The 24,545-nt window shown below is 60.1% G+C and overlaps 1 protein-coding gene across 4 annotated transcripts; it reads right to left on the reverse strand.

Annotated features, from left to right (window-relative positions):
• Positions 1-5,271: 5,271 nt before the first annotated feature.
• On the reverse strand, positions 5,272-23,032 carry EFNA2 (ephrin A2). 4 transcript variants are annotated; one of them, XM_055430513.2, is made up of 5 exons: positions 20,844-23,032; positions 19,993-20,725; positions 9,981-10,294; positions 7,693-7,758; positions 5,272-6,703 (listed from the first exon to the last, which is right to left on the reverse strand). In XM_055430513.2, the coding sequence occupies exons 2-5, from the start codon at positions 20,526-20,528 to the stop codon at positions 6,582-6,584; spliced, it is 1,038 nt and encodes a 345-aa protein (XP_055286488.1). In that variant the 5' UTR covers positions 20,529-20,725; positions 20,844-23,032; the 3' UTR covers positions 5,272-6,581. The 4 variants fall into 4 exon arrangements, with proteins under 4 accessions (XP_055286488.1, XP_088694817.1, XP_055286487.1 ...); XM_088838691.1 differs by lacking the exons at positions 19,993-20,725; positions 20,844-23,032 and adding exons at positions 10,975-11,058; positions 11,397-19,985; XM_055430514.2 differs by adding an exon at positions 8,828-8,921 and having other exon boundaries at positions 6,564-6,703; positions 19,993-23,032.
• Positions 23,033-24,545: the final 1,513 nt, after the last annotated feature.

Consider the following 24,545-nt stretch of genomic DNA (forward strand, 5'->3'; position numbering starts at 1 on the left):
GAGGGTTCTGTCCATAATGAAGACTCCGGACCCGCCTGAGCCGCTGGCTGCCTCCCTCCTCGTCCACCCCTCGCTGACGGCCTGGTCCCAGCTGTGGGGCCCCCTCCTCCGGCCTCGGCGTCTCATCTGTAAAATGGGTCTCAGCTGGGTCTCTTCTGCTAGTAGAGAGGTCAACTGAGGCCCAGAGGGGAGTGGGGGGGTCCCAGTGGAGAGAGAGGCTGAGTGGGGGCTGGGACCCAGGCCTTGCACCACTTCGCACACCTGGGGAAACTGAGTCCTGGGGAAACTGAGTCCTGGGGAAGCCGACTGCTCGACCGTGCCTGCCCGTCCTCCCCCACCCGCAACACCGGAGTTCACGCCCCCACTTCGTAAACGCGGAAACAGGCCCAGAGCGGGGTCTTCGAGGACGAAGTGAAGCCCTTTCGCAAGCGAAGGCGTGCAGGGGACCGTGGCGCGGGTGGGATGGGGGACCCGCCTGGGCGGTGGGGCGCAGTGGGGGGGCCTCAGTGGAGGGGTGGGGTCCTGTCCTAAGTGTTGGGGAGCCACGCAGGAACTGGAGCAGAGGAAGGGGTGCGGGAGCCGGGACCTTGGGTTCCGCGGCGTGGGGTGGGGTGCCCGGATGCCCCTCCTATCTCAGGGTCAAGGGCTTTTCTGGTGAGGGCGCCCCCAGCCTCAGTCCCCACTGCCGGCCCGCCGGCCCGCGGATCCCAGGGGCCGCAGGAGGCTTTTCAGCAGTTAGAGCCGCAAACTTTAGGAGGGGAGCGGTTGGCTCTCCGGCCCCCACTCCAACCTACCCAAGAGTCCCTGGGGCCCAGCACCTCCTCTTGCCTCTTCTTCCTCCCATCGGGCGCCGTGGGGGTGGGACAACGCCCCGAGGCTGCCTCAGTCCCCGCCACCCCACCCCGCCGCCTCAACAGGTCAGTGCAGACCCCTGAATCAGGGAAGCCGCGGAGGAGGGAGGCTCGGTGGACCAGAGACTCTGGGGGCGCTATAGACAACAGCCCCCCCACGGCCTCTGCCTCTCTGCGCGCCATCCTTGCACAGAGGAGCGGGGAACTGGTGGAGTCAGGCCCTGAGGGGCCCAGGTCCCGAGGTGCGCCCCCCTCCGCCCCCGCACAGCCTGGTGGGAGAACCTGTGTTTCTTGGAGGACTTGCAGGGTGGCACCCACCCTGGCTGCTGTGGGGAGACCCAGGCCTTGTCCATCTCCGGCTGCCCTGGGTCCAGCTCAGATCCAACTCCTGGCCTCAGGGAGGCCTGGGGCTCACCCTCGATCCACCCTCATTGACCTGTGGGGCCTCAGTTTCCCCCTCTGCACAGGAGAGGGGTCTCCTCCACCACTCGTCCATCCCCTTCCCCAGGGACTGCATCGTCCATTAGGGCCCATAGATCGCCTCTGGGCCTGTCTCTGTTTCGGGATCAATGGGGCAAGTCAGGGGCTGTTGGGCGGGCAGCCCCTGGGAGAGTCTCTCTCTCTGGCCTCAGAGGGAGGGGTCTGGCCCTCAACCTCCCTGCCTCCACCCCAAGGTTCCCAGCTGGCTCCCGAGAGCGAGGAGAGGATGGCTGGGGTGCAGTTCTCCTGCAGCAGGAGACAGGGAGGGTCAGTGGCCTCCCGAACACCTCCCTGGGGGGAAGCTGAGGCCTCAGGCTCAGCAGACCCCACCCAGAGTTCACTCCTCCTTCCTGGCCTCCAGTCTTGCCCCAGAGCCTCCTGTGCATCACCCCCCAGCCATTGCTTTGCCCCTGCCCCCTCCCTCCCAGCCTCCCACAAGACCATGCAAAGAAGTGCCCGGATCTCCAGCAATTTGTCCCTGTCCTGCACCTGCCCTGAGCCCCACATTTGAGCCCCTCCCTCCCCTCTCCAACTGCCTTGCCCCCGTCCACACCCAACCCCAGCCCTAGTGATCATTTCCAGTATAGGGTCCAATAAGGGCCATTGCCTACAAGCCGGGATGGGAAATTGAGGATGGGAGGGTCTCCTGGCTCCCGTCCACTATAACTGCCCCTCTCAGCCCCACTGGCCTCACTAGCCCAGCTGCAGCCACTTAATTTCCAGCTTGTGTGTCATCTTGTGGTGATTTATGGCTCCTTGGGGGCTCCCAGGCTGTGAACTAACTTTTATTTGTCTGTGCATGGCCACCTGCAACTAGGTCCAGGGTACCCATCACTGTGGCCTCCTCCCATGACCCATATGCCTCCAAATATGGGGCCCAGGGACCACCGGGGCAGGACTCAGCGTCCTCGCCCTGACCCTGACTGAGGGAGGGCTCAGCACTGACTGCACACAGGAGGTGCTCACTGAATGTTCGCCGGGGATGCTGACACTGACGTGGGAAACGTGGACAGTGGGGCATCATGTTGGAGAGTCCCTGAGGGAGCAGGTGTCAGGAGGGAGGAGGGGTGGAGGCACCTGGAGAGGGGAAGTGAGCCCAGGGCCTCTGGAACCGTGGCCTTTCCTCCGATATGACCCACTGCGTGGCGTGGTCAAGGGACTTGATCAGACCCCCTGAAAGCCAGGGTGGTCCCCATCAGTCCGGAGAGCAATGTGTGAGCCCCTTCCGTCATGGTCCCAGAGCTGGGGGCCCAAGGCGTGGCCTGGGGCTTCTTCTCAGACTAGATGGGGACACAGCGACCCAGAGGGGAGGGGCTGTGGTGCCTTCCTGTGACTGTGGGCATTGACCCCCCAAACCAAGATGTCTACAAATCAAAGAGGTACCCTACCAGGAAGCCCAGCTCCACCCAAGAGTGACAGTCATGATGTGAGGGAAACCTCAGGGTTCCCCCACCCCGCCTCCCAACCCTCTTTCCGTGGGGAACCTCCAGGTTTACACGGGACCCACATACCCATGGCCGCCTGGGGTACCTGCTGTGCCCAGTGCAGCCCAGGAGTGGGGGCCACCCTGCATCTTGGTGTGGGCTTTCAAGGCCATTACCAGTGGCCAGTGATGGCGTGGTTCCTGAGAGACCTAGGCCCCAAATGCAAGCACCTATCCATACAGGGGGTGCACAGGTGGGCAAGGCTGTGTGGTTTCTCTGCATATGTGTGTATGTGTGTCTGCGCCCGTGGCAGATGACAAGTCCCGGGGGAGACACAACTGTGGACCAGTCCTCCTCCCCTCTGGGGACTCTCAGCCCATAGGGAAGATGGATAGATAAGTAAAAATATCAGAGATTTGACAGCAGGGGGTGTGGGGTGAGGGCTGCTTGACCAGGGAGGTCAAGAGGGGACATGGGACTTATTTAAAGGGGGTTGGGGAGAGAGCCACGTGTGGTCTGCTGGGGCAACATGTGCAAAGACCCCAAAGTGCGAACAGAGCTCTTTGTACTTACCCATCCCATGTCACCTTTTGTGTTAAAACTTTGTCTCAAAAATAACAAAATCCTCATAATAGCTAAAAGCAAACAACCCAAATGTCTGTAAGCTGGTGGATAGACAGAATGTCACCCTTCCACGTTTTGGAATATTCAGTTCAGTTCAGTCACTCAGTCGTGTCCGACTCTCCACGACCCCATGAATCACAGCACGCCAGGCCTCCCTATCCATCACCAACTCCCAGAGTTCACTCAAACTCATGTCCACAGAGTCGGTGATGCCATCCAGCCATCTCATTCTCTGTCGTCCCCTTCTCCTCCCACCCCCAACCTTTCCCAGCATCAGAGTGAGTCAACTCGTCGCATGAGGTGGCCAAAGTATTGCAGTTTCAGCTTTAACATTGGAATATTACTCAGCCTTGAAAAGGAGAGAAGCCCTGACACTCACTACCATGTGGATGGTCCCTCAGAACACTATGCTCAGTGACAGAAGCAAACACAGAAGGACACACAGCGTGTGATTCCACTGATGGGAAGCATCCAAGCCAATCCACAGACACAGAGAGTGGGTTCCTGGTTGTCAGGGGCTGGGGCAGGAGTGGGATTATTTCGGGGATGATGGCATGTTCTGGAATCAGATAGTAGTAATGGTTGCTCTACCCTGCAAATGAACAGAAATTGTGGAATTGTACTTGAAACGGATGGCTTGTGTGGTATGTGAATTATATCTCAATAAAAGTTTTAGTAACAAAATCAAAATGAGCTGCTACAATTCTGCCCCACAATCCTCACATTTAACCCTCTCTCACCAGTTCCCTCCAGCCCTGTGTTTGAGTTGGGGTGTTTGGGTGAGGGGTCTTGGGAAGGGTAGGCAAAGGAAGCCTCAGAGTGCAGGGGTCCCTCGGCTCTCCCTCCATGGCACTCTGCACAGTGGCCACCCTGCATCCCCTGATGCTGGGCAGGGCGGGTGGGGCGCACACAAGAGTCTTTGTGTCGCTTGCTGGCCTCATTAAGAGGCAGCCCCCGTCGCCGGACCCAGCACGGCTGAATTAATTAGCCCAGAGCCTTTCCTCTCCACTCATTGTGCCTGGAATGCTACAGTCCCCTCGGGTGGCACTGAGGCAAGGAGCATCCCCGAGGCCCCCTCCCTCAGCCCCACTCTGTGCCTCTCCTGGGCCAGGTTGGGGTGAAGGCCCCTGGGACTCCAGAACCCTCTGATCCATGCCACTTGGAAGCCGGGAAGGGATCTGAGATGACAGACAAACCTCCACACTGGCCTGGAGTCACTGGGGACACTGAGTCACACTTTGGCAGAGCTTGGTGACCAAGATGACATAGAACTTTTTTTTTCCATTTTTATTATTTGGCAGAAGGTCTTAGTTGTGGCATGAGAGATCTTCAGTCTTCACTGCGGCACTCAGGATCTTTAGCTGTGGCATGTCAGATCTAGTTCCCTGATCAGGATTGAACCCGAGCCCCCTACGTTGGGAGCTCAGAGTCTTAGGCAGTGGACCACCACACATAGAACTTGGTAGGATGCTAAGAGACCTGTCGTAGAACCTGGGGACCGCCCCCTAGCATGGATGAAGGGTATGAGAAACGACTGGCCCTGGGGTCTGGGGATTCCAACCTGCTCAGGTGCATCAGGTGGTGGACATAAGCCCCTGCTGTGTACTCAAAGGCAGCCCCGCCTCTTCCCGGCCTCCCCATAGCTACCCCGGGGAGAAGGGGCTTGTTTCCATTTCCCAGGGAGGTGAAAAAAGGCACAACACCCCACAAATGCTCATGCCAAGGCCCTGCACCCAAATGACACACACCCAGAAGCAAAGATTCGCCATCAGCCCTATGGTCTGCAGACACCACTCCCCAGCAGATCCCAGACCCAACCCCAAATTATGAGCTCAAAGCACCCCTCCAACAAGGACTGGCAGGCCCCAAATACAAATACACATCCTGGATGCTTACGCTCATTTTATTATAAAAAAATACAGAATCCAAAGTTGATTGTGACGGAGTGGGGGAGGCCCCGTCGCCAGCTCCAGGCGTGGCAAGGCCGCCCACCCACGACCCCTACAAAAGCCCCCCCACTGCCGGCGTGCCTGAGCCGGCTCCCAGCGGCCACGCACCATATATATTTATATATAATATATATAAAACACAGATCAGGAAAGGCGGGTAGAAATATGAAATCTGTATAAATGAGCTGTTTACTTCATTAAAGTGTCTTCCGGAGGGGGTTTCTCTTTTGGGTGGTGATTTTCAATGTCCCCCTCCCCCCAGTTTTGTTTTGTCCTGTTTTCCTTTTTTCTTACAAACATTAGTCATAGAGGAGAGGGAAGGGGGTCTGACAGACAAAGGAGCTTATTGCGAAGTGCGGCTTCTACGCTAAAAAGTCTACCCCACCCCCCCGCCAAAACAAAAACCCTCCCCCCTGACATGAAGGGGTGAGAAAAAAAGGAAACATTCCAGTCCATCCTCAGGAATACAGTAAAAATAAATCACAGTATATACTTGCTGGCTCTATTTACAGAAATGTAACATCTTCTCTGCCTCTGGGGCGATTGTGCGAGGCTGAGGGAAGGAGCCGGCCAAAAACATCGCTAAGATACTAGGATGCTAGGATTCCCAGGACCAGGGCTCCATGGTGACCTCCAGTGATACCCCGTGGTTTCTGCTCTGGGAGACAATGACCGGGAGGGAGAAGGGGAGAGCTGGGTTGACGGGGGTCTGAGGGCCTGGGGACCAGAGTCAGGGGAACTCACTACCCACCTGCCCCTTCTGCCTCGGCCAGCCTGTCCCAGGGCACCTGGGGGTCCACTCCACGGTCACCTCCAGCCAGGACCAACAAATGGAATGACCAGGCCAGGGGTCCCTGGTTTCCCTTCTCCCAGTGGGCCAGGAACCCCTGCCCCATCCATCCATTCTGTTTCCTTCTCAAAGTCACAGGCGACAGCAAGGAATAAATTAAATTAGAAACTCAAGTCTTTCCGATCCAACCATGAAAAATACACTAAAAACAAAACAAAAATCCAACACTGCCAAGAGGTCCCTGGGTTCACCAGGGCCTCCAGACAAGACGGGGTGGCCACGAGCTGGGCGAACAACCAGGTTCTCAGGCACGGGCTGGGGAGCCTCGGCTGCTCCCACCCCGGCCAGCCTGGGACATGTGGACAGCCCTGCCTGACAGAGCAGCGCCAGTGGCAGGAAAAGCGGCATCTCTATTTGGTCTCAGAGGCGGGCCATCGAGGTGGAGCCGGCGTCCTGTGGCGGGCTAGGAGCCCAGGAGGGTCCACAGCACAGGGACAGTGCTGAGGAAGAGCTGGCAGCTGCCCAGGCCACTGCAGGAGTTATTGCTGGTGAAGATGGGCTCAGGGGCCTCATACAGGGTCTCATCTGTAGGGGGACAAAGAGACAGGGTGGTCAGTGGCAGGCACACCCACCCCCGACCCTGCTTCCTAGACCTCATCAAGACCCAATGTTATTAAATATCTCAGTTTCAGGACTTCCCTGGCAGTGGTTAGGACTCCAGGTTTTCACTGCAGAGGGCACGGGTTTGATCCTTGACTGGGGAACTAAGATTGTACACGGTGCACAGTGCAGCCAAAAACAAAATAAAATCAAACAGCAAAAATAAAAAAACAGTGTAACCAGATGACTGACCTGAGATCATGACCCTGCTCTAAGGGATCTATGTCCCTGTACCTCTGGGGCAACGCCTCCAATACAAAGTGTGGCAACCAGCAGGAGCCCAGTAAATGTGCCTGGAGCCAGGTGAAGTGGTGAGGCCACCGGAATCCCCCTTCCCTCTGAGTATCACAATGTTTCAAGAGCTCAGAACATGGGTATTCTAGAGAACTTTCCTGAAGCCCACTCTGGGTAAAGAGGGCTTCAGCCTCAGGGAGGCCCAGCTGCAGACTTCAACCTTCATTCTTCCTTAAATTTATTTGCTTTTGGTTGCACTGGGTCTTCATTGCTGCACAGGCTTTCTCCAGTTGCAGCACACGGGGGCTATTCTTCATTGCGGTGTGTGGGCTTCTCATTTTGGCTCCTTCTCTTGCTGCTGAGCATGGTCTCTAGGGACATAGGCTTCAATAGTTGCGGTGCACGGGCTTAGTTGCTCCACAGCATGTGGGATCTTCCCAGACTAGGGATCGAACCCACGCCCTCTGCACTGGCAGGAGGATTCTTAACCACTAGACCACCAGGGAAGCCCCAAAACTTCATTCTTGAAGGTCTGACATGGCCCCATTTGCAGGGCCTGTCCCAGCCATTGGTGAGGTTGTGGGACTCCCTAGGGTACGCTGTCACCACCTCCTTCCTGACTTCACTGACACTCAGGGGGTTCTGTGAGTTGAGGACCCCACTGACCCCCAAGCACTTACTGGTTGGCCTCACATAAACTTTCAGTCGCAGGCAGGGTCGGTCCACAGCATTGGGCGGTGTGGCAGCTGGAAAAGAGGGGCTGGGGATTAGTAGGGCAGGGGACTCTTGGTGCCTGGGACCTCTTGGGACTGCATCTCCTTCCCCATGCCTGTGACCCAAGCCTGACCCCAGGTAGGGGAATCCACACATAAAACTCCTCATCATACAACAAAGGCCCTGACATAATGCCCATGAGTTCCCAGAAGTCCTCTTGCATGCTCCCCTTGCCCCTCACTTCTCTGACTTCTAACCCCAGAGGTGGGGGTGGGGTATCTATGTCTGACTCCATCTTACCCCAGGGCAGCACAGGGCAAGGTTCAAAGGTGATGAATAAAAATGTATGTTTTCAATAAGCAAATAAAGGGAATTCCCTGGCAGTCCAGGGGTTCCATCTTTCATCAGAGAACTAAGATCCCACATGCCACACAGTGCAGCCAAAACCAAAACAAAACAAAATCAAATAGCAAAAAAACCCACAAACAAACAAATGATTGACCTGAGATCAAATCCCTTCTCTCAGGGATCTGCGACGTTGGCAAGTCAACCCCTATCTAGGCCTCATGTGGCCCAAGGCAGGTGCTCTGCTGTGCATGCACACTCAGTCGTGTCCCACTCTTTGTGATCCCATGGACTGTAGCCCACCAGGCTCCTCTGTCCATGGGATTCTCCAGGCAGGAATACTGGAGTGGGTTGTCACGCCCTCTTCCAGGGGACCTTCCCTACTCAGGGGTCGAACCCAAATCTCTTGTGTCTCCTGTATTGGCAGTCAGATTTATTATCACCATGTCACCAGGGAAGCCCCAACTGGGTGACTGCCTGAGCCCACTAGGCCTGGGAAGGAAGCAGCATCTGGCTTCCCTTGGACAGTGAGCCACAAGGCCCGGGGTCACATGGAAGTTGAAGTGCATTGAGTCCTCACACCTAAAATTCCACCATAGGGTTCCTTGCTTCTTGGTCCACTTGGGGGACAGGGGAGGTCCAAGAGCACTGGCCGTGAGTCAGGAGAGAGGGGCTTGGGGGCCAGGATGGGGGCAGGGAGGGAGGTCTGAGGTCCCACGGGTGGCGGGGTTCACACAGGTGAACAGGCGCACGCACCCACATGGCTGCGGCTGGGCCTGTCCCCGCCTGTGTTCTTGGCCGGTCCTCTTTGTGGCCGTCACCTCTGCCTGCCCCCCAGAAGTCCCTCGTGCTGGGAGATGAAGATAAAAAGCACGTAATAAAAATAACATTCGTCACAGAGATAGGACGAATAATTACAATAATTATCTTTATGAAACTCTCATCTCGGAAAGAAAAATGTAATTTTTCTTACATTACAGGGACTTAATTTAAACACCTTCTTCCCCTCCCCCACCCTCTTCTTCCCTGAATTAAAAGGAAAAAATCCAAATAGCGCAGAGAAAGGAGGAAATGGAGCCTCGTAGACTTTAATTTGACTCAGCGGGAACCTGGGTGGTGAGGCGCTGGGTCCCTCTGGAAGCCCGGGGCGGGGGTTGGGTTGGGGGGTGTGGGGGCAGGCCCCCCTCCCCCTCTCCACCTGCTCCCCATCAGCCTCCAGGATGCTGAGAAATGGGACCACACAACCCCTCAGAGCCAGCGCCTGGGGCCCAGGTGGGTTTCCTGGGACCCCATCTTGGTAGGGGCTATGGCAGGACCCTACTGTTCTTAAGTTCTCAGAGACTAGGGGCTGCTGAGGCCTGGCTAGTGGGAACTTGAACCCTGGGCACACGCCGCCACGCCAGGCCCAGCCCTTGGCATTTGGTGGGGAGGAGGAAGAAGGGGCCCCTCGGGAGCCCCTAACGCCCAGCAGAGGCGGGGACAGTTTACCCGTCCGCCACCCCGCCCCCAGGCCTACAGCACAGCATGAATGCCCAGTGGACCTGGACCAAGGCTGCCTCCGACCTTGAAACGCCTCCACACTCCTCTGGGAATCTGGGCTCTCGGGTGAGAGGGGGAGAGACGGGGGTAAGCTTGGGAGATGCCTGCCCGGTTCACGGTGTGTCCTCCATCACTCCTCCCCGACCAGACTAGGCAGGCCTAGTTTCTAGCCTCAGTGCAACATGCGGTGGGCCACCCTGGTCTCAGGGTAAGACGAACTGACCGTGGAGCCACTGGCTCAGCGGCCCAGAGGCTGACCCGCAGGCCGAGGGCGCGAGGATGGAGACCAGAGGCCCCGGCAGAGGAGGGAGGGGGAGGGGAGGGGAAGGGACGGGAGGGGAGGGAGGGGAGGGAGCCCGCCTCCACTCACAGATGTAGTAGTACTCGTGGCCCGGGCGGAACTCGAAGCCCAGAGAGAAGGGCGTGAAGAGCTGGAACTTCTCGGAGAACTTGAGCGGGCCCCCGGGCGCTGCGGGCCGGTTGCACTCCCAGCGCTTGAAGCCGCGCTGCCTGTGGTCGCAGGAGGCGTGGCCTTCGCCGTTGACCATGTACAGCACATAGTGCTCCATGCGCTCGGCTGGCGGCAGCGGCGCCCCGTAGTGCGGGCAGTAAATGTCCAGGTAGTCGTTGATGCTCACCTCCACGGTGTAGCCACCGCCGTCGTCTGCCGTGCCCGCGTGGAACCTGGGGGCGGGGCCGGCGGTCAGAGCTGGGGAGCGGGGCTCAGGGATGCGGAGCAGGGGCCGGGAGTAGGGTGACGGGTTAGTGCAGGAGAAAAGCGAAAGTTAACGGATGAGGTAAATGGGGAGGGGTCATTGGTCAGCGCAGGGAAGGGGCGGTGCCTGGGGATGGAGAGCCCGGGGAGGGTGTGGAGTTGATGGGTCAGTGCAAGAGACAAGCGCAGAGTCAGCGAAAGGGTAAATGGGGAGGGGCCACTGGTCAGCAGAGGGGGATGGGGAGCCCTGGGAGGGTGTGTGGGTGATGGGTCAGTGCAGGGGAAAAGGGTAGGTCGGAGATGGGAGAAGGGCGAGGGGTTGTGGGGGGGACACCCTGCCCACAGTCAGGTGCCAGGGTCTGAGCCCATGGTCCCCTGCCTGGCACAACAACCCTGCCACACCAAGGCCAGAGCAGGAGCCTGGAGACCCAGACTAGTCCTGAGCCCCAGGCACACAGTGAGGTTTGTCCCAGGGAAGAGGACCTGCCCCCAGGCATTCTGGGTAACCACATGCACCCAAGCAGGCACCCTGTGACTCACAGCCCCCCAGACCCCCAATCCCCTGCAGAATCCACATCTGGGCCCTTCAGCCACAACAGGCCTGGCACAAGATATCCCCCCACCAGGAAGTCCCAATCCAAAAACTAACTGCTTGACTTCAATGCCCCCTCCCCCAGGCAGCCCTCCGTGCCATCCCCAGAGACAGCCTCCTGTTTTCCTTCTGCAGATCTGCCTGCCAAGAAGACCCAGTGTACCTGGGACAGAGGTCAGTGATCCCTGCTTCTCTGAGACAAGCTTGGCCCCTCTCCTGTATCCCCAGAGGGGGCGGGGCTTGACATGAAGGATGCTCAGACACCCCCATCCCTCAGTCCAACTCAGGGGTGCCCTGGGTTTGACCCCCCTCAGCCCCACCCCTTCCACCCTGAGTGACACTGCTCCTCCCTCCAGAGCCTCCAAAATCTGGCAGCTACCCCAAAACTCCCTGATTCCCCACCCCTGATGCCTTGGCCCACCAGCTCTGCCTCCCAGCCTTGGCCCTGGAGGTCTCCTCAGCTGTCACAGAGCCTGTACCCCTTTCCCTGGGGGCCCCCTTGACCCAGCCTCATCAGGCAAGGATGGAGGTCAGCTGAGCGAGGGACAGGGAGCTCCCCTTCCATCAATGCCTCCGGCTACAGCGCCAGGAGCCCTTAGATCTTCGGGACGCAGTCCCCCGGGCCCCTGTCATGTAAACGCGGCCTGGACCGAGGGGGGACAAGGGGGCCTCCCAAGAGGGGATTATTAGCACATAAAAGGCCTGACAGTGGAGGGTTTGGGGCAGGCTCCCCCACCTCCTCCCTCCTCACACCAGCAGGGAAACTGAGGCTTGGTGAGGGATGGCGGCAGCAAGGGAGGGCGAGGCCAATGGGACCCCGGCCCTGCCACTGCCTCTGTGCCCCTGTGCCAGCTGCCCCGGACTGCGGAAGGGAGCAAGGCAGCCCCCATACCAGGAGCACTAATTGACAAAGCCAGCACCTGAGGGGGCGGCTGGAAGATCAGATGGCATTGGCTGGCCCCCTGCCACCCCAGGACTGTGTCAGGCAGGGGCAAGGGCTCCAGGGACCCTCGAGCTGGGAAGAAGGCAGGCAGAGGACTGGCCTATGGTGCCTCAGTTTCCCCACCCATCAGGAGGGACGCCAGATGATGATTTCAAGTCTGTGGCTGAAGTCAAGGTTCGGAGAATTTCAGGTCGAGGAGTAGGGGGAGGGGATTCACTCCCAGCCCTTCCCTGCTGCACTGGGTTCACCCAGGAATAGGTTGCCCACTCCCTCCTGCAGAGGTGGGAAGGCCTTTGCAGAATAAATGTGTCTAGCAGTGCAGGTCCGCTGGGGGCCGAGAAACCACATCTGGCTCCAACCCAGGATGGAGCCCAGCTGGGTCTTGCCTTCTCTTCTCAAAGACTCAGTTTCCAACTCTGTCATGGAGATGGTCCTTGAGTCAAATGGGAGAACTTCAGCTGTGCACACAGCAGGTGCCCCATAGATGCAGGGCGGCCCTGAGTGGGGCTAGGAGCCCGCCCATCCCATGGGCCGCTCCGCGGCTAGCCGGGCACAGGCGTCTCATTGACCAGCCGCGTCCTCCGGCCCCTTGGGCATGATCGATGCAGAAGCTGCTCCAGGCTTTTTGAAAAGTCATTTGCGCTCCTTCCCGGCCCCACTGAAAGCCCAATTGATCAACCAATCGATGACAGCCACGGCCCAGCAGCCGCCCAGGGGCCCACCCTCACCCCCTCAGACCCTGCAGGGGAGGCTGTGAAGGGGAGCCATAGGCAGAGGTGGGGGAGTCCTGGTCCTGGCCTCTGGACCTCAGTTTTCCCTCTTGTCCCTGGCTTGATGCCAGGGATGTCCATTCAGTCTGAAAGAGAACATGACTCCATGAAGGGCACTTCTGGAGAAAAGGTAGGCTGCACTGTCTCCCCTTTCAGCTGCCTGTCTTTCCCCATCATGCTGGCCTTCGTCCCCTCTTGACACCAGCACCATCAGGTCCCCCCAGCTCACCTTCATTAGAATATCAGCGGCCAAAGCGGCTTTGCTGGGTCAGAGGCTGGACACCCAGGTCCCACTCGGGCCCCCCAAAATCCAGGACTCACTTTTCTGAGTGTCCATCAGACCTCGCCATCCACTGGCTCAAAGCCTTCTATTGGCTCCCCATCACTCAGAACAAAATCCACAGTCCTCCCAGGCTCATGGGGCCTCATATGGCCCCCACCCCAACCTCATCGCCCCCTAACTTCCCCAGCTCACTCCCTTCCAGCCATGCCAGCCTCGGGGCTGCTCTTTTTCCTGTTCCAGGGCCTTTGCACACACTGTTCCCTCAGCCTGACAAGCCTTTCCCTACTTTCCCCAACTCATCTCTTTTGGACATCATTGTATTTATACCATTACACAGTCCACTGTCTGCCTTCCGGGGGTCAGCCTCCTTCTCTGTACCTTGCTTGGTGGCCAGTATGAGCCCAGTATACAGTGGTGCTCAATACATGTTTGTTAGTTGGTCAAAGGCCAAACGCTCGAGGTCTTTGAGGTGCTAGAGTCATTGGGAGCAGAAAGCTGCCTCAAGGTGGGGAAACCAGGACCCCAGGCAGGAGGATCCCAGGAGAAGCCCCCCCACCCACCCCCACACCTGAGCTCTGGGAGCCAAAATGGACATTTTTCTCCCTTCCCTGCTCTAAAATAGCCATGGCCTTGCACTGGCATTCCCAGTTCCAAGTTGGCGCCTTGCCCCTGCTCAGGGTGGCATCAATGCAGGGGAGGTGGACCCCACCCCAAGCCGAGCCTGGTGAGAGCAAGACAAAGCCTTCATTTCCTCCACCAGTGCTGAGGCCTGATATGCAAATGATCCCTGGGAGCAGTAGATACAGATCGAAATTCTCACTAAGGGGTTAATGACTGACTTGGGATGTCTGGGTTCCCAGACACAGGGCTCCCCGAGGCTCCAGGCCTCCCCGCCCCCAACCTCTACACCTTCACACCCAGTGGTTCACCCTGCCCGCCCCCTGCCAATGTCCACTCTGCAGGCAGCCACTCCAACCCCACCCACTACCCCTTCCTCTGGCAACCACCCAGCCTGCAGCTAATTAGCTCCAGTCAGGCGACAGTCAAGCCATTAGATGCTAACAGCACAGAAACTAATTAGGAGTCTCACCCAAAATGGGAGTGGGGTGCGGGGCTGCCTTCCAAACCTGGAAACTGAGGCAGGGGCAGGCAGGCGGGGGAGTCTTGTCCCTTCACTCTCCGACTCTCTGTCTCTTGTCTCCCTGGTCTGAGCCATTTCACAGCTCCTACTAAAGGGCTCAGAGATGCCAATGAAGACCCAAGCAAAGAGACACCCAGGCCTGCCCGAATGGACAGCAGGGCCCCCAAAGGCCAAGGCTGGGACCTCACTGAAAATTAGGGCCTCAGGACTTCCCTGGGGATCCAGTGGCTAAAGACTCCGTGCTCCCAATGCAGGGGGCCTGGGTTCCATCCCTGGTCAGGGAACTAGATCCCATGTGCCACAAAGAAGCTCGAAGATCCCGCGTGCTGCAACCAAGACCTGGCACAGCCCAATAAATATATAAGAAAAGGCTTTAAAGAAAAAGGAAAGAAAATCATGGCCTCACGATAGTGCAGCATCAGCCGAGAAAGGATGATTATGGCCTTGTGGGTGCAGGGTAAACTGAGGCACGGGCCCCACCGTGGGGAGCAAGAGGTGAAACAAATGGGGTGGGGTGGGTGGGGAAGGTGAGGGAAGGGCCGCAGGGTCAGCCCACACTCCCCGCCTCGGGTCTTGGTCTCAGGCAGGAGGAGGCCCGGGTCCCCAGTCCATGGGGCATGCCTGCCTGGGTCACCCTGCCCTCCGCAGCCCCCACCATGTGTATGGTGTCCCCGCACTTCTCAGCCAGCCCCAGACCTGCATGCCTCTCAGAGGGGGACCCCCACTGGACATAACTTCTTCCTGGCCATGGGTAAATCACTTTCCCTAGGTCCATGAACGGAGAAGGCAATGGCAAGCCACTCCAGTAGTATTGCCTAGAAAATCCAATGGATGGAGGAGCCTGGTAGGCTGCAGTCCGTGGGGTTGCTAAGGGTCGGACATGACTGAGCGACTTCACTTTCACTTTTCACTTTCACACATTGAAGAAGGAAATGGCAACCCACTCCAGTGTTCTTGCCTGGAGAATCCCAGGGATAGGGGAGCCTGGTGGGCTTCCGTCTATGGGGTCATACAGAGTCGGACACGACTGAAGTGACTTAGCAGTAGCAGCAGCAGGTCCATGAAATGGGGGCATAATGGGGAGCCTGAACCATGAAGTGGACAGGCGAGATGAGAGGGTGCATGGCTGCGGTTGGGGGGCGAGGGGCAACATGGCTGGGGTGGCAAACAGAGCCCCTCGAAGTCAAGACCCGCATGGGAGTGGGTATGGGGGTTAGCCCCCACCAGGGCCAGCCTGCAGAGCCTGGAATCTGGATTGTGTGCTCCAAGCTCTCAGCTGTGTGCCCGCAATGGGTGGCTGTGCCCTTCCTTGCCTGGCCCACTGGGCAGGGGACACAGCCGAGCCCTCCTTATGGAACTGTCTGCCACAGACAATTTCCCCAAAGCAATGTCAGGGGGATGGGGGGCAAGGCTGATCCGTGCTGGGTGCCTTGGTGAGCGGAGGGAACCTGCTGCCGAGGCAGGACCCTGCATTGGGCTTGGCTCAGGGGCTGCAGAACGAGCCATCGACCCTGCAGGAACCCTGCCTCCCAGACCCCCGTTCACACACCTGCGCATCCCAAGGTCGGCCACCTCTGCACCTGCAGCCTCAAGGGACCCATGACCCTCAGGGGACATCTGCTGAGGACCCCTGAGGTCAGAGATGGCTGCCCCTTCCCTGGGCCCAGCTCCCAGGCAGTCCCTCCCCTTTTCCCAGTCCTCAGCTCGGCTGCTGCCTCAGTTTCCTCCTCTGCATGCTGAGCTGCCCAGGGTGGGGGTGGAAGGCAGTTGTCCACCGTGGGGACCAAGGCTGGGGAAAGGGAGCCTGTGGGTCCCAGCCTCAGGGCCCAAGCTGCCAGCAGGTGGGGGCGCCTCAGAACTTGCCCCCCACCCCAGCACTGTGGTTCCCCCCTGCACAACCACCTGAACCTCGCTGCTGCTGCAGATACACTGCGGGCCGGTCTGGAGCCTCCCTGCTTGCCTGTAGGCAGGAATGGCCTCCGTTTCCCCTCCCCTTCGGGGGCCTCTGGTCCCTTGGGGTCATATCCATGCCTCACCCGTCCACACTGTGCCCGCCCTGCTGCCATCCGCAGAGGGGCACAGCCCGCCGCCCCACTTCACAGAGGAAACACGACGCAGGGGCTCTGAGCAGCCAAGCCACTAGCCCAAGGGCTTCCCAGATCCCCAGGTCTGAGCTCCAGCCCTCCATGGCCCCCCAGACCACAGCCTCGGACCCCAAGACTCCTGGGTCCATGGGTCCTCACTCTTCAAGTCCCCCTTAAGTCGAGTGGATGAGCTTCTTTCAAACAAAACAAAAAAGCCTCATGCGGCAAAATATGGCATCGCCCCCTTCAAAGCCGGTTCCCTGGAGGCCTGGGCATGGCTGGCAGGCACCAGGGGTGCCCGACACCCCCACAGGGAAGACACAGTCCTAGTCACTATCTTCCCCCTGGTCATTTGAGATGGAATGTGGCCGCTGCCCACACCCAAGGGCAATCAGGGCCCCAGTCAGGGTCTGCACCACCGGGTCCACCCAGGCTGCAGACTTCCAACCAGGTGGGGGACTCAGGGACAGGAGGGTCCCTGCCGGTGCCAGTTCTGAACCTCGATGGCCCCTCTGCACCATGGGCAGCAAAGAGCCAAGCCCACAGGACCCGGACACATACCCCCAGCAGGGACCCACCTGGGCTGGAGGAGGGGGTGGAGGAGCAGTCAGGTGGGTACGGACGGCAAGCTGTGACCACCCCCCTCTGGTGTGGGCTGTCAGCCCCCTCACCAGGGCCCCTAGAGCCAGGCCGTATACAGACACATGTGTGCGTGCCATGAAGACATTCCAAAGACACGCGTGCACCCCACATACAGACACACCTTTTCCCCAGGTGTTGACCTGCATGCACAGATACACATGCACACTCCACACCCAGACACACAGCTGCAAACACACATGCACCCCGCACACGCATGTTCTCCAGGCACACACATGCAGAAACGTGTGTAGACACACAGGACCAGGGCTGCCAAACAAATGTAGGCACTTGAGTGTCTGTGTGGCAGTGGGGGGGGGCAGTGTGTGTGCTCCACACACACAGCTGTGCACCTCCCGGGCCCTGGGTCCCCCGAACAGCATGGGAAAGAACAGTCAGCTACGGGGAGACATGCCCTGCAGCCCAGCGAGCCTCCGAGGTGTCCCTGCGTCCCCACGGCCCCAGAAGCAGCCCACCAGGATGCCCGGCCCAGGCCAATACGGCCACAGACAGGCCCAGAGATGCCCGGCAGCCAGACCCACAGTGCCCAGCTCAGGCAGGGACCAGACGGATAGATGGCTGAACAGCTGGCCGGTGAGGGTGCAGAGGTCCGTGGCTGGACTGGGTCTCCACCCTTCAGCTGTGGTGGAGGTGGGTGCGGGGCTCCCTGGCAGCATCGGCCAGCCTCGTGTGCACAGGAAATCCACGGCACAGCAGGAGAACGCAATTGGGGAAACACAGCCACACACTCATTACCTCGGCGCAGGTACAGGCCAGTCAGGCAAGGATGGCCGGCCTCACCGCAGCATTGCCTGGGCCTGGTGGTCCTCCACCAACACGCATGCATCCCCATAGCTCCTCTGCTGCCTGACGGGACCCCACCCGAGGCAGCCCAGCCCTGGCTCGATCCCCTTCCCAACACACGGTGCCTTTTGTGTGCGCCCCCCTCTCTCTCTCTGCATGGCCTGTCCCTGCATTTCCTGGCTCCTCTGCTGGCCGCCGCCACCAGTCTCCCTGTTTCGACCCCATTCTCACCTGTCCCCGCACAGGCCTGTCTCTCATCTCTGCCCGAGGCATTGCCTCCCACATCAGGCCCACCCGCCGACTTCAAACCTCTCCCTGCACCCTGGGAGCTGCCCCCGCGACTGGGCACCCTCAGGAAATGTCCATTCTGGGTGCCCTAAGAGCCTGAGGCTGGGCAGCACCCTCCTCCTGTGCCCAGCACTCACCCAGTCACTGGACACAGATTCCGCTCCAGACACCCCAGGATACCCAACCTCCCAAGGGGGCCACCCTTTAGCAGAGACCCCCAACCGTGGCGGTGAACGGAGCCCTGATTCTTGACCCAACCGGGCTTCCCAGGCGAAGGGCTCCCTGGTGCAGGAAGTCGGGGAGGTCACCTCCCACACAGGACGTCCCAAGCAGGAGGAGGCAGAGGAGAGGCCAGCCCTGACCGCCAGGGTCTGTGCTGGACAGTGAGGTTGTCCCTTCGGGCGGCTGGTCAGAGAGAGCTGTCGGGTCAGCAACAGGAGGCTGAGCGGCTGGACAGAGCCAGCCTCGGGGGCTGCCTCCTTCCCAGCCGGCATCCTGCCTGCAGCCCTGTGGCAGGTGGGGCAGTGGCCGGCCCCCGCAATCCCCTTCCGTCCTGGTTGGAAGCTCCTGGCGGGTCTGTCGTTTGCTAGAACAAAGGACAGGCCATGCTGGGACGGGATTCCGAGGCTGAAACCAAAAACTTGGGCCGGGAAAGCACTGCCCGCTGGGCTCCCTGTTCGGCCGCAGGGAAGAACCATAATCAAACCCACATGTGACCAGTGGGGCGGGAGGCGCAGGGAACCCGCTCCACAGCGGCTCGGCCGTCCCTCCTCGGCCCGGGTCTCTGCCCTAAGCCCTGGGGCTGACCCCACAGCCAGGCAAATGAAGGGGGTGTCTGGGTGGGCTCCCTGCCCTGACCTGGGACACAGGCCAGCCCTGTGTCCCAGGTCAAAGACGGTCCTTTATGCAACTTTCTGCAGGAGGACCGAGGACAGCAGGGGACGGTGAGGGGATGGCGGGGGACTGCTGGCTTGGAAGGCAGGCAGTTCAGCTGGCACTTGAGAACCGAAAAAAAGTGACTAGAGGCAGAGGATCAGGGGGCAGGGAGGCCGGCGCCCCTGCCCCCACATGCAGCCCAGCTGGCCTGGATATGACCGTGACCCTGATGGTGGGGCGGACCGGGAGCTATAGGACCCTAGATTCCATCTCCCATGGGACCCCCAGCCCACTCCCGCCTCCCAGACCCCAGATAGTCCGAGGCTTCCACTGCTGACCAGGATGTGGTCAGTCCCCAGCAAACTTTTCTCACTCGAGTAGCAGGGGCTCCCTCTGCCCCCAAACCCAGACCGTACTCAGTACCCGACCTAGAGGAGGTCTGCAGGCAGGCGGGTGGGGCACCTGGGCCGGGCGTGGCAGGCTGGGCACAAGGCCACCTGGGTCCTAGCCCCAGCTCTGCTCCCCTCACCGTGACCTTGAGCCAGCTGCTTGGCCCCTCTGCACCTCAGTTTCCCAATCAGTGTAAGGAGGACAGCGGAGGATACCTCCTGATCAGGACTCTGGGGACAGACCCCGAGCCTCCTCAGTGCCTCAGTCTCTCCGTCCCTTTGAGACCCCGAACCAGGGACCCACTGGAGCAAATGTGGACACTGGTCCATGGGGAGGGACATTCCAACTTCCCCAAGTTCATCTGGGGAGCCTCTGACAGAAAGCGCCTGAGGAATCTTCCCCTGCGGTGCCACGGTCCCCCACCTCAGTCCCTCACCTCTGGGCGCGGCTCAGTGACAAGATTCCTGGGCATTCCCACCAACTCTAAAGCTAGCGGAGGTCCCCGGAGAGACCTGAGCATTGGGTCCCCCAAGACCGGGGAGGGAACTCAGGGCCAAACGGCTTCTGAGGGTGCCAGAGGGGATCCTCAAACTCCTGGGCCGGCGGCGCTCCGAGGCATGCAGGGCGCCAAGTCTCCCAAACCTGTAGGCGGAGGGGCGCCCCGGGGGGAGATGTACGCAGAGTGAGTCCCCCAAACTCCGGTGGCCGGAACTCCCTGGAGGCTCCCGTGGAAAGCGGGCGCCCCCACTCCTGGGGGCAGCGCGCAGGGGCGCCCCGAGCCCGGGGTGGGAGGCCAGGCTTGGGGAGGGGAGTCCGGGGTCTCCCGGCGCGCGGTCCCCGCCCGCGGCTGCGCTCACCTGGGGTTGCTGCGGTTCCAGTAGACTGCGTAGCGGTCCGAGTTGGCGCGGGCGGCGTCCTCGCCGTGCGCGAAGGGCGGCGGCGGCAGCGGCAGTAGCAGCAGCAGCAGCGGCAGCAGCGGGCGCTGCGCGGGCGCCATGGCCCCGGTCCGGCCGCCGAGCTCGCCTGGCCGCCGCCTGCCAGCCGTCTCCGCCTCCTCCGCCGCCGCCGAGCGGGCGGGCGCGGGGCGGGCGGGAGGAGGGCGCGCCGGTGCTTGGAGATCCCCGGCCGCCCCCGCCTGAGCGCGCGCGACCTCGGGCGCCGAGAAGTCAGGCGGCGGCGGGCGGGGCGCCGGGGTCGCCCCGGACGCCGGCCCGGCCGCGCGGACACTAACAGCGCGGGCCGTCACCACCTCACCCGCCGGGGAGGGGCCGGGGCTCCGGCCTTTGTCCCGCCCGAACGCCGGGAGGGCCGCGGGCGCCCCCTCCTGCCGTGCCCCGGCCACGCGGGGGCTGGGCGGGGGGCTGCAGCCCCGACCGCGCCCCCACCTCCCCATCCCCCTGCCCCGCCCAGACCATCCGGGAGGCCTCTCTTGGTCGGGCTGCTTGCACCCCCTGCCCCAGGTCCTGCCCCTGTCGCCCCAACTCTGTGGGGACCTGAGTGCACCTTCGTCATCATGGGGGCTGGACCCAGGGTCGCCGAGTTGTTCTCAACCACCTCCATTCAAGCCAGCAATCTGGTCTACAGAGCCAACTGGGCAAAGGGAACAGAAGACCCAGAAATGGCTCACCGCCCTATGCCCTCCCACACTCAAACCTGGACCCCAGAATCCTAACCCTGGCTCCCCCAACACCGAGCCATCCTGTCCAACCTGGTGAAGGGTTTTGCAGTCTCATTGCCCAAAATGGGAAGTCAGCAGCAGCTGCTGCCTCCCTGCAGGAACCCTGGAACAGCACCCCCACCCTTCACCGGGGTGGTCAATTCTCACTGAGTCCGTCTTCTCATCTAGGAAAGGAAACAGAAATCCTGACCTCAGCTACGAAGGGTACCAGGCATAGCAGGTGCCCAGTACACCCAGCAGCCCAGACTGGGGTCCAGGCCAGCAGGAAGTGGGAGGACAGGGAGTCTGGCCAGGGCAAAGGGCAGGAAGGGTGTCTGGCAAGAGGGTGGAGCAGAGGGCTAGAGTGCTTGACCCGTTTGGGGCACTCAAAGTGACCACTCCTGGGTGTGGGGAACAAGTTGGTTGGGAGGAGGCTGACTGTGGGCCAGGAACTGGGGTCCTGTTCTTCATTTCTGCTCTTATTCTCCCTCCCCAGACTCTGAGTTTGTGAAGGTATACTGTCACCAAGTGCTGGCTGGAAAGTGTCAGCAGTGCCCAGCCAGGTTCTACCTCTCTGGACTTGTTTCTCTCTTCCTGGCCTGGCGCAGAGTCTGGGAGCCTAGAGATGAAAGGTCATGCGTGAGGGATTATCAGAACTCCTTGCAGAAAACTCACTGGAGAGGACAGAGCTTCACCACAGCCAGGTAGGGAGGGTAAATGCATTTCGGATGTGCTGTGGGAATGTGCCAGGTGTTCCCTGAGCATTCTCCTCCGGAACTTACCCCTCTTTGCTCAGGCCGCTCCCTGGGAGGCCTTCCCCTTTCCTCCTGTTAAATTTCAGATCTTCCTTCAAGGCCTGTCCTCCCCTTGTTTCAGCCCTCCTCACCCCCAGCCCCACCCGCAAGGTTGTCTGTTCTCTGCCTTCTAGGGAACTCTGCCCATTTGTTTGGGGTGTTCTGGCTTCTGGATCTTGTCCATTGACTGTAACTGCTGGAGTCTGAAGTCCCAAACCTGGCCTAGAGGGCTCCACACAGGAAGGTAGGAACGTGCCCCCACCTCCCGCCCCCAGCGGTGGCCGGGGCAGGCCCAGAGGCTGAAAGAGAACCAGAACTGGCCCAGGCTCACCTGGCAAGGCCTCTAAACAGTCCGTCTGGACCACTGGAGCCTGAGTCTGGGGCTACAGCCACATAGGCCAGGCTTGGCCCAGGCTGGCTGGTCTGGCTCTCTGGGGAGTGATAGGGTGGCCATTCAGGGAGGTGTGGGGCCCAAGCCCAGGGTCAGGGGTCATGAGCCAGGGGGCCAGGCCTGGCTGCCAAAGGGGACTGCCTGGAAGCTCTCACTGCCCTGGGATGAGAGCCCCCTCCCATATCATGAGACCTCATGGGTGGGGGGGTCTCCTCTGTCACACCCAGCAGGACCTGCAGGGGTGGGGGTGTCGGAAGGGCACAGCGGGCAAGGGGATGCCCTGGCTGAGGCCGGGATGGGTCGACTCATTTGCATGCAGGGGCCACCGAGGCGGGAGCCGCCGCCGCTGCCGCTGCTGAGAGGATTTGAGCAGAAGCTCCGTTTTCCTTCTGTTCTCGTCTCTCTCTCAAGGTCAGAGCCCGAGCGGGGACAGGAACAAAGCGCACGTCCCCCATTCAACCTCCCTGCGCCCGCTGGCCGCTCCCGGAGGAGGGGGCCCGGGGAGGGGAGGGCAGGGTAACTCCATGGCCTGGCCCCAGGCAAGGTGGGGATGGGGCCGGAGGCACAGCTGCCCAGCTGCCCTCAGGGACCCCTGCTTGGTGGGGACTGCTGTGGGTGCCCAGGAGGCTCTGTCCCCTTCCAGAATGGGTGGCCATTCTGGCCTCCAGACCAGCCATCAGGAAGTCAGCTGAGGTCAGGGGTCATAGAGTCAAGGGTCAGAGGTCAGGCTCACTCTGGAGACAGGGGTCAGTCTTAGTTCAAGGCTCAGTCAGGGACAGGGGTCACTGAGAGCTGACTGTCGGCCTCAGCTTCAAACCCAGGACGAGGTCTTTGATGGGGGTCTGTCCCTGTTCACAGTGGTCTACTCTCCTAGGCTTGAAGTTCTGCCTCAGACTCTGGGAGGGTCTCAACTGAGCCAGGCCCAGACCTGCCCCTAGCCTGTGCCCATCAACTCTGGTCCACTACCCACCGCCTACTGTCCAACAACTGTGACCGATCACCCACTACCCACTATCCCCAGCCCAGTGCCCACTAGCCCGTCTCAGCACCCACCCCTGCTCAACCACGGCCAACCACCCCCAGCACATCACCCACCCCCCATCACCCGCCCACTGATCCCAACTCCAGTGCCCACCACCTAGCACCCATGACCTGTGGCACTCCAGCCCATCGGCAGAATCGCCAGGGCTGGGAATCAGTGTCCAGGGCACCCTCAACCTTCAAAGGCCGTGGTGCCTTGGAGAAAGCTAAAAATATGCAGGGAGGAATTTCTCATTACAGAAAAAAGTGGACCAAATCCATCACCTGCTTCAGCTCAAGAGTTTTTCAGGAGGCAGGAAGGGGTTGCTGGGAGGATGGGGGCCTTGGCAGGTCTGGAGCTCCACAGACCCAGGTCAGAGCGGGGTGTGGTGTGTGTCCCCACGGGCAGTGGGAAGCAGGCATCTGCTGGCATGTTGGAGAGGTCTCAAGGAGAGCTCACCAGGCTGTTACTGAGAATAAATAAACACACCTGTCCCTTTCTCTTGCTGATCAATTAAAATTCCCACCCTTGTGTCCAGTGTCCAGTCAGGATACATCTCAGCTCACATCTAATATCCCGTGTAACCCCCCCAACCAGGCTAGAGCCCAACCAACCAGGTGCCTCCCCTGCAATGTTCCTCCCTCCTTCTCCCCACCTCCTCCCTACTCTCGGTCCACCCTCCCAGTCGCAGGGCCCAGGACACAGACCCCTCCTCTCAGGACCACCTGCCAGTCTGGGGACTACACTTTTTTCTGTAATGAGAAATTCCTCCCTGCATATTTTTAGCTTTCTCCAAGGCACCACGGCCTTTGAAGGTTGAGGGTGCCCTGGACACTGATTCCCAGCCCTGGCGATTCTGCCGATGGGCTGGAGTGCCACAGGTCATTGCTGTCCAAAAGAACTTCCCACAAGGATGGCCAAGTTTCAGATCCACTGGGTCCAACATACGCACCACCAGTAGCTCCGTGTGGGTACTGGGCACAGAACATGTGACAGCAGGATAAGGAGCAGGGTTTTAAACATCACTTAACTTTCAGTGAGTGAGTGAGTGAAGTCGCTCAGTTGTGTCCAACTCTTTGCGACCCCGTGGACTGTAGCCCACCAGGCTCCTCTGCCCATGGGATTCTCCAGGCAAGATTACTGGAGTGGGTTGCCATTTCCTTCTCCAGGGGATCTTCCCAACCCAGGGATCGAACCCTGGTCTCCTGCATTGCAGGCAGACGCTTTAACCTCTGAGCCACCAGGGAAGCCCTACTTCAGTGAAGGTACATCTAAACAGCTGGTCCACAGGGCAACACAGCTGTGGGTGGAGCCACAGCTCGGTGGGCACCTAGACAAGAAGGGCCACCAGGAGGGAGGTGGTGTTTCAGACAGCCCAGAGAGCAGGAGATGGGGGACCCGGAGTCCCACAGGAAGAATGCGGGATCAGGGGAGAGGTCCCAGAACATCCAGAGGGCACAGCTCCTTTGCCTGCTGACTCCAGGTGAGCAGGAGGTGGCCCTGTTGGGTGCTGGGGCCACGTTGGAGGGAGACCCACATTAGAGCCG

The sequence above is a fragment of the Moschus berezovskii genome, chromosome 8 (genome assembly GCF_049115385.1).
Source record: "Moschus berezovskii isolate FMDL1 chromosome 8, NW_MosBer_1.0, whole genome shotgun sequence".
NCBI classification, from domain to species: domain Eukaryota; kingdom Metazoa; phylum Chordata; class Mammalia; order Artiodactyla; family Moschidae; genus Moschus; species Moschus berezovskii.

What these genes read in the sequence shown, in the direction of transcription:
- EFNA2 (XM_055430513.2), bottom strand. Translation starts at nt 20,528, where the DNA reads ATGGGGAGGTGGGGGCGCGGTCGGGGCTGCAGCCCCCCGCCCAGCCCC. An exon ending in CCACGAGTACTACTACATCT is followed by an intron (nt 7,759 to 9,980) that starts GTGAGTGGAGGC and finishes CCTCTTTTCCAG; the next exon opens with CTGCCACACCGCCCAATGCT. An exon ending in AGTTTATGTGAGGCCAACCA is followed by an intron (nt 6,704 to 7,692) that starts GTAAGTGCTTGG and finishes GTCCCCCTACAG; the next exon opens with ATGAGACCCTGTATGAGGCC.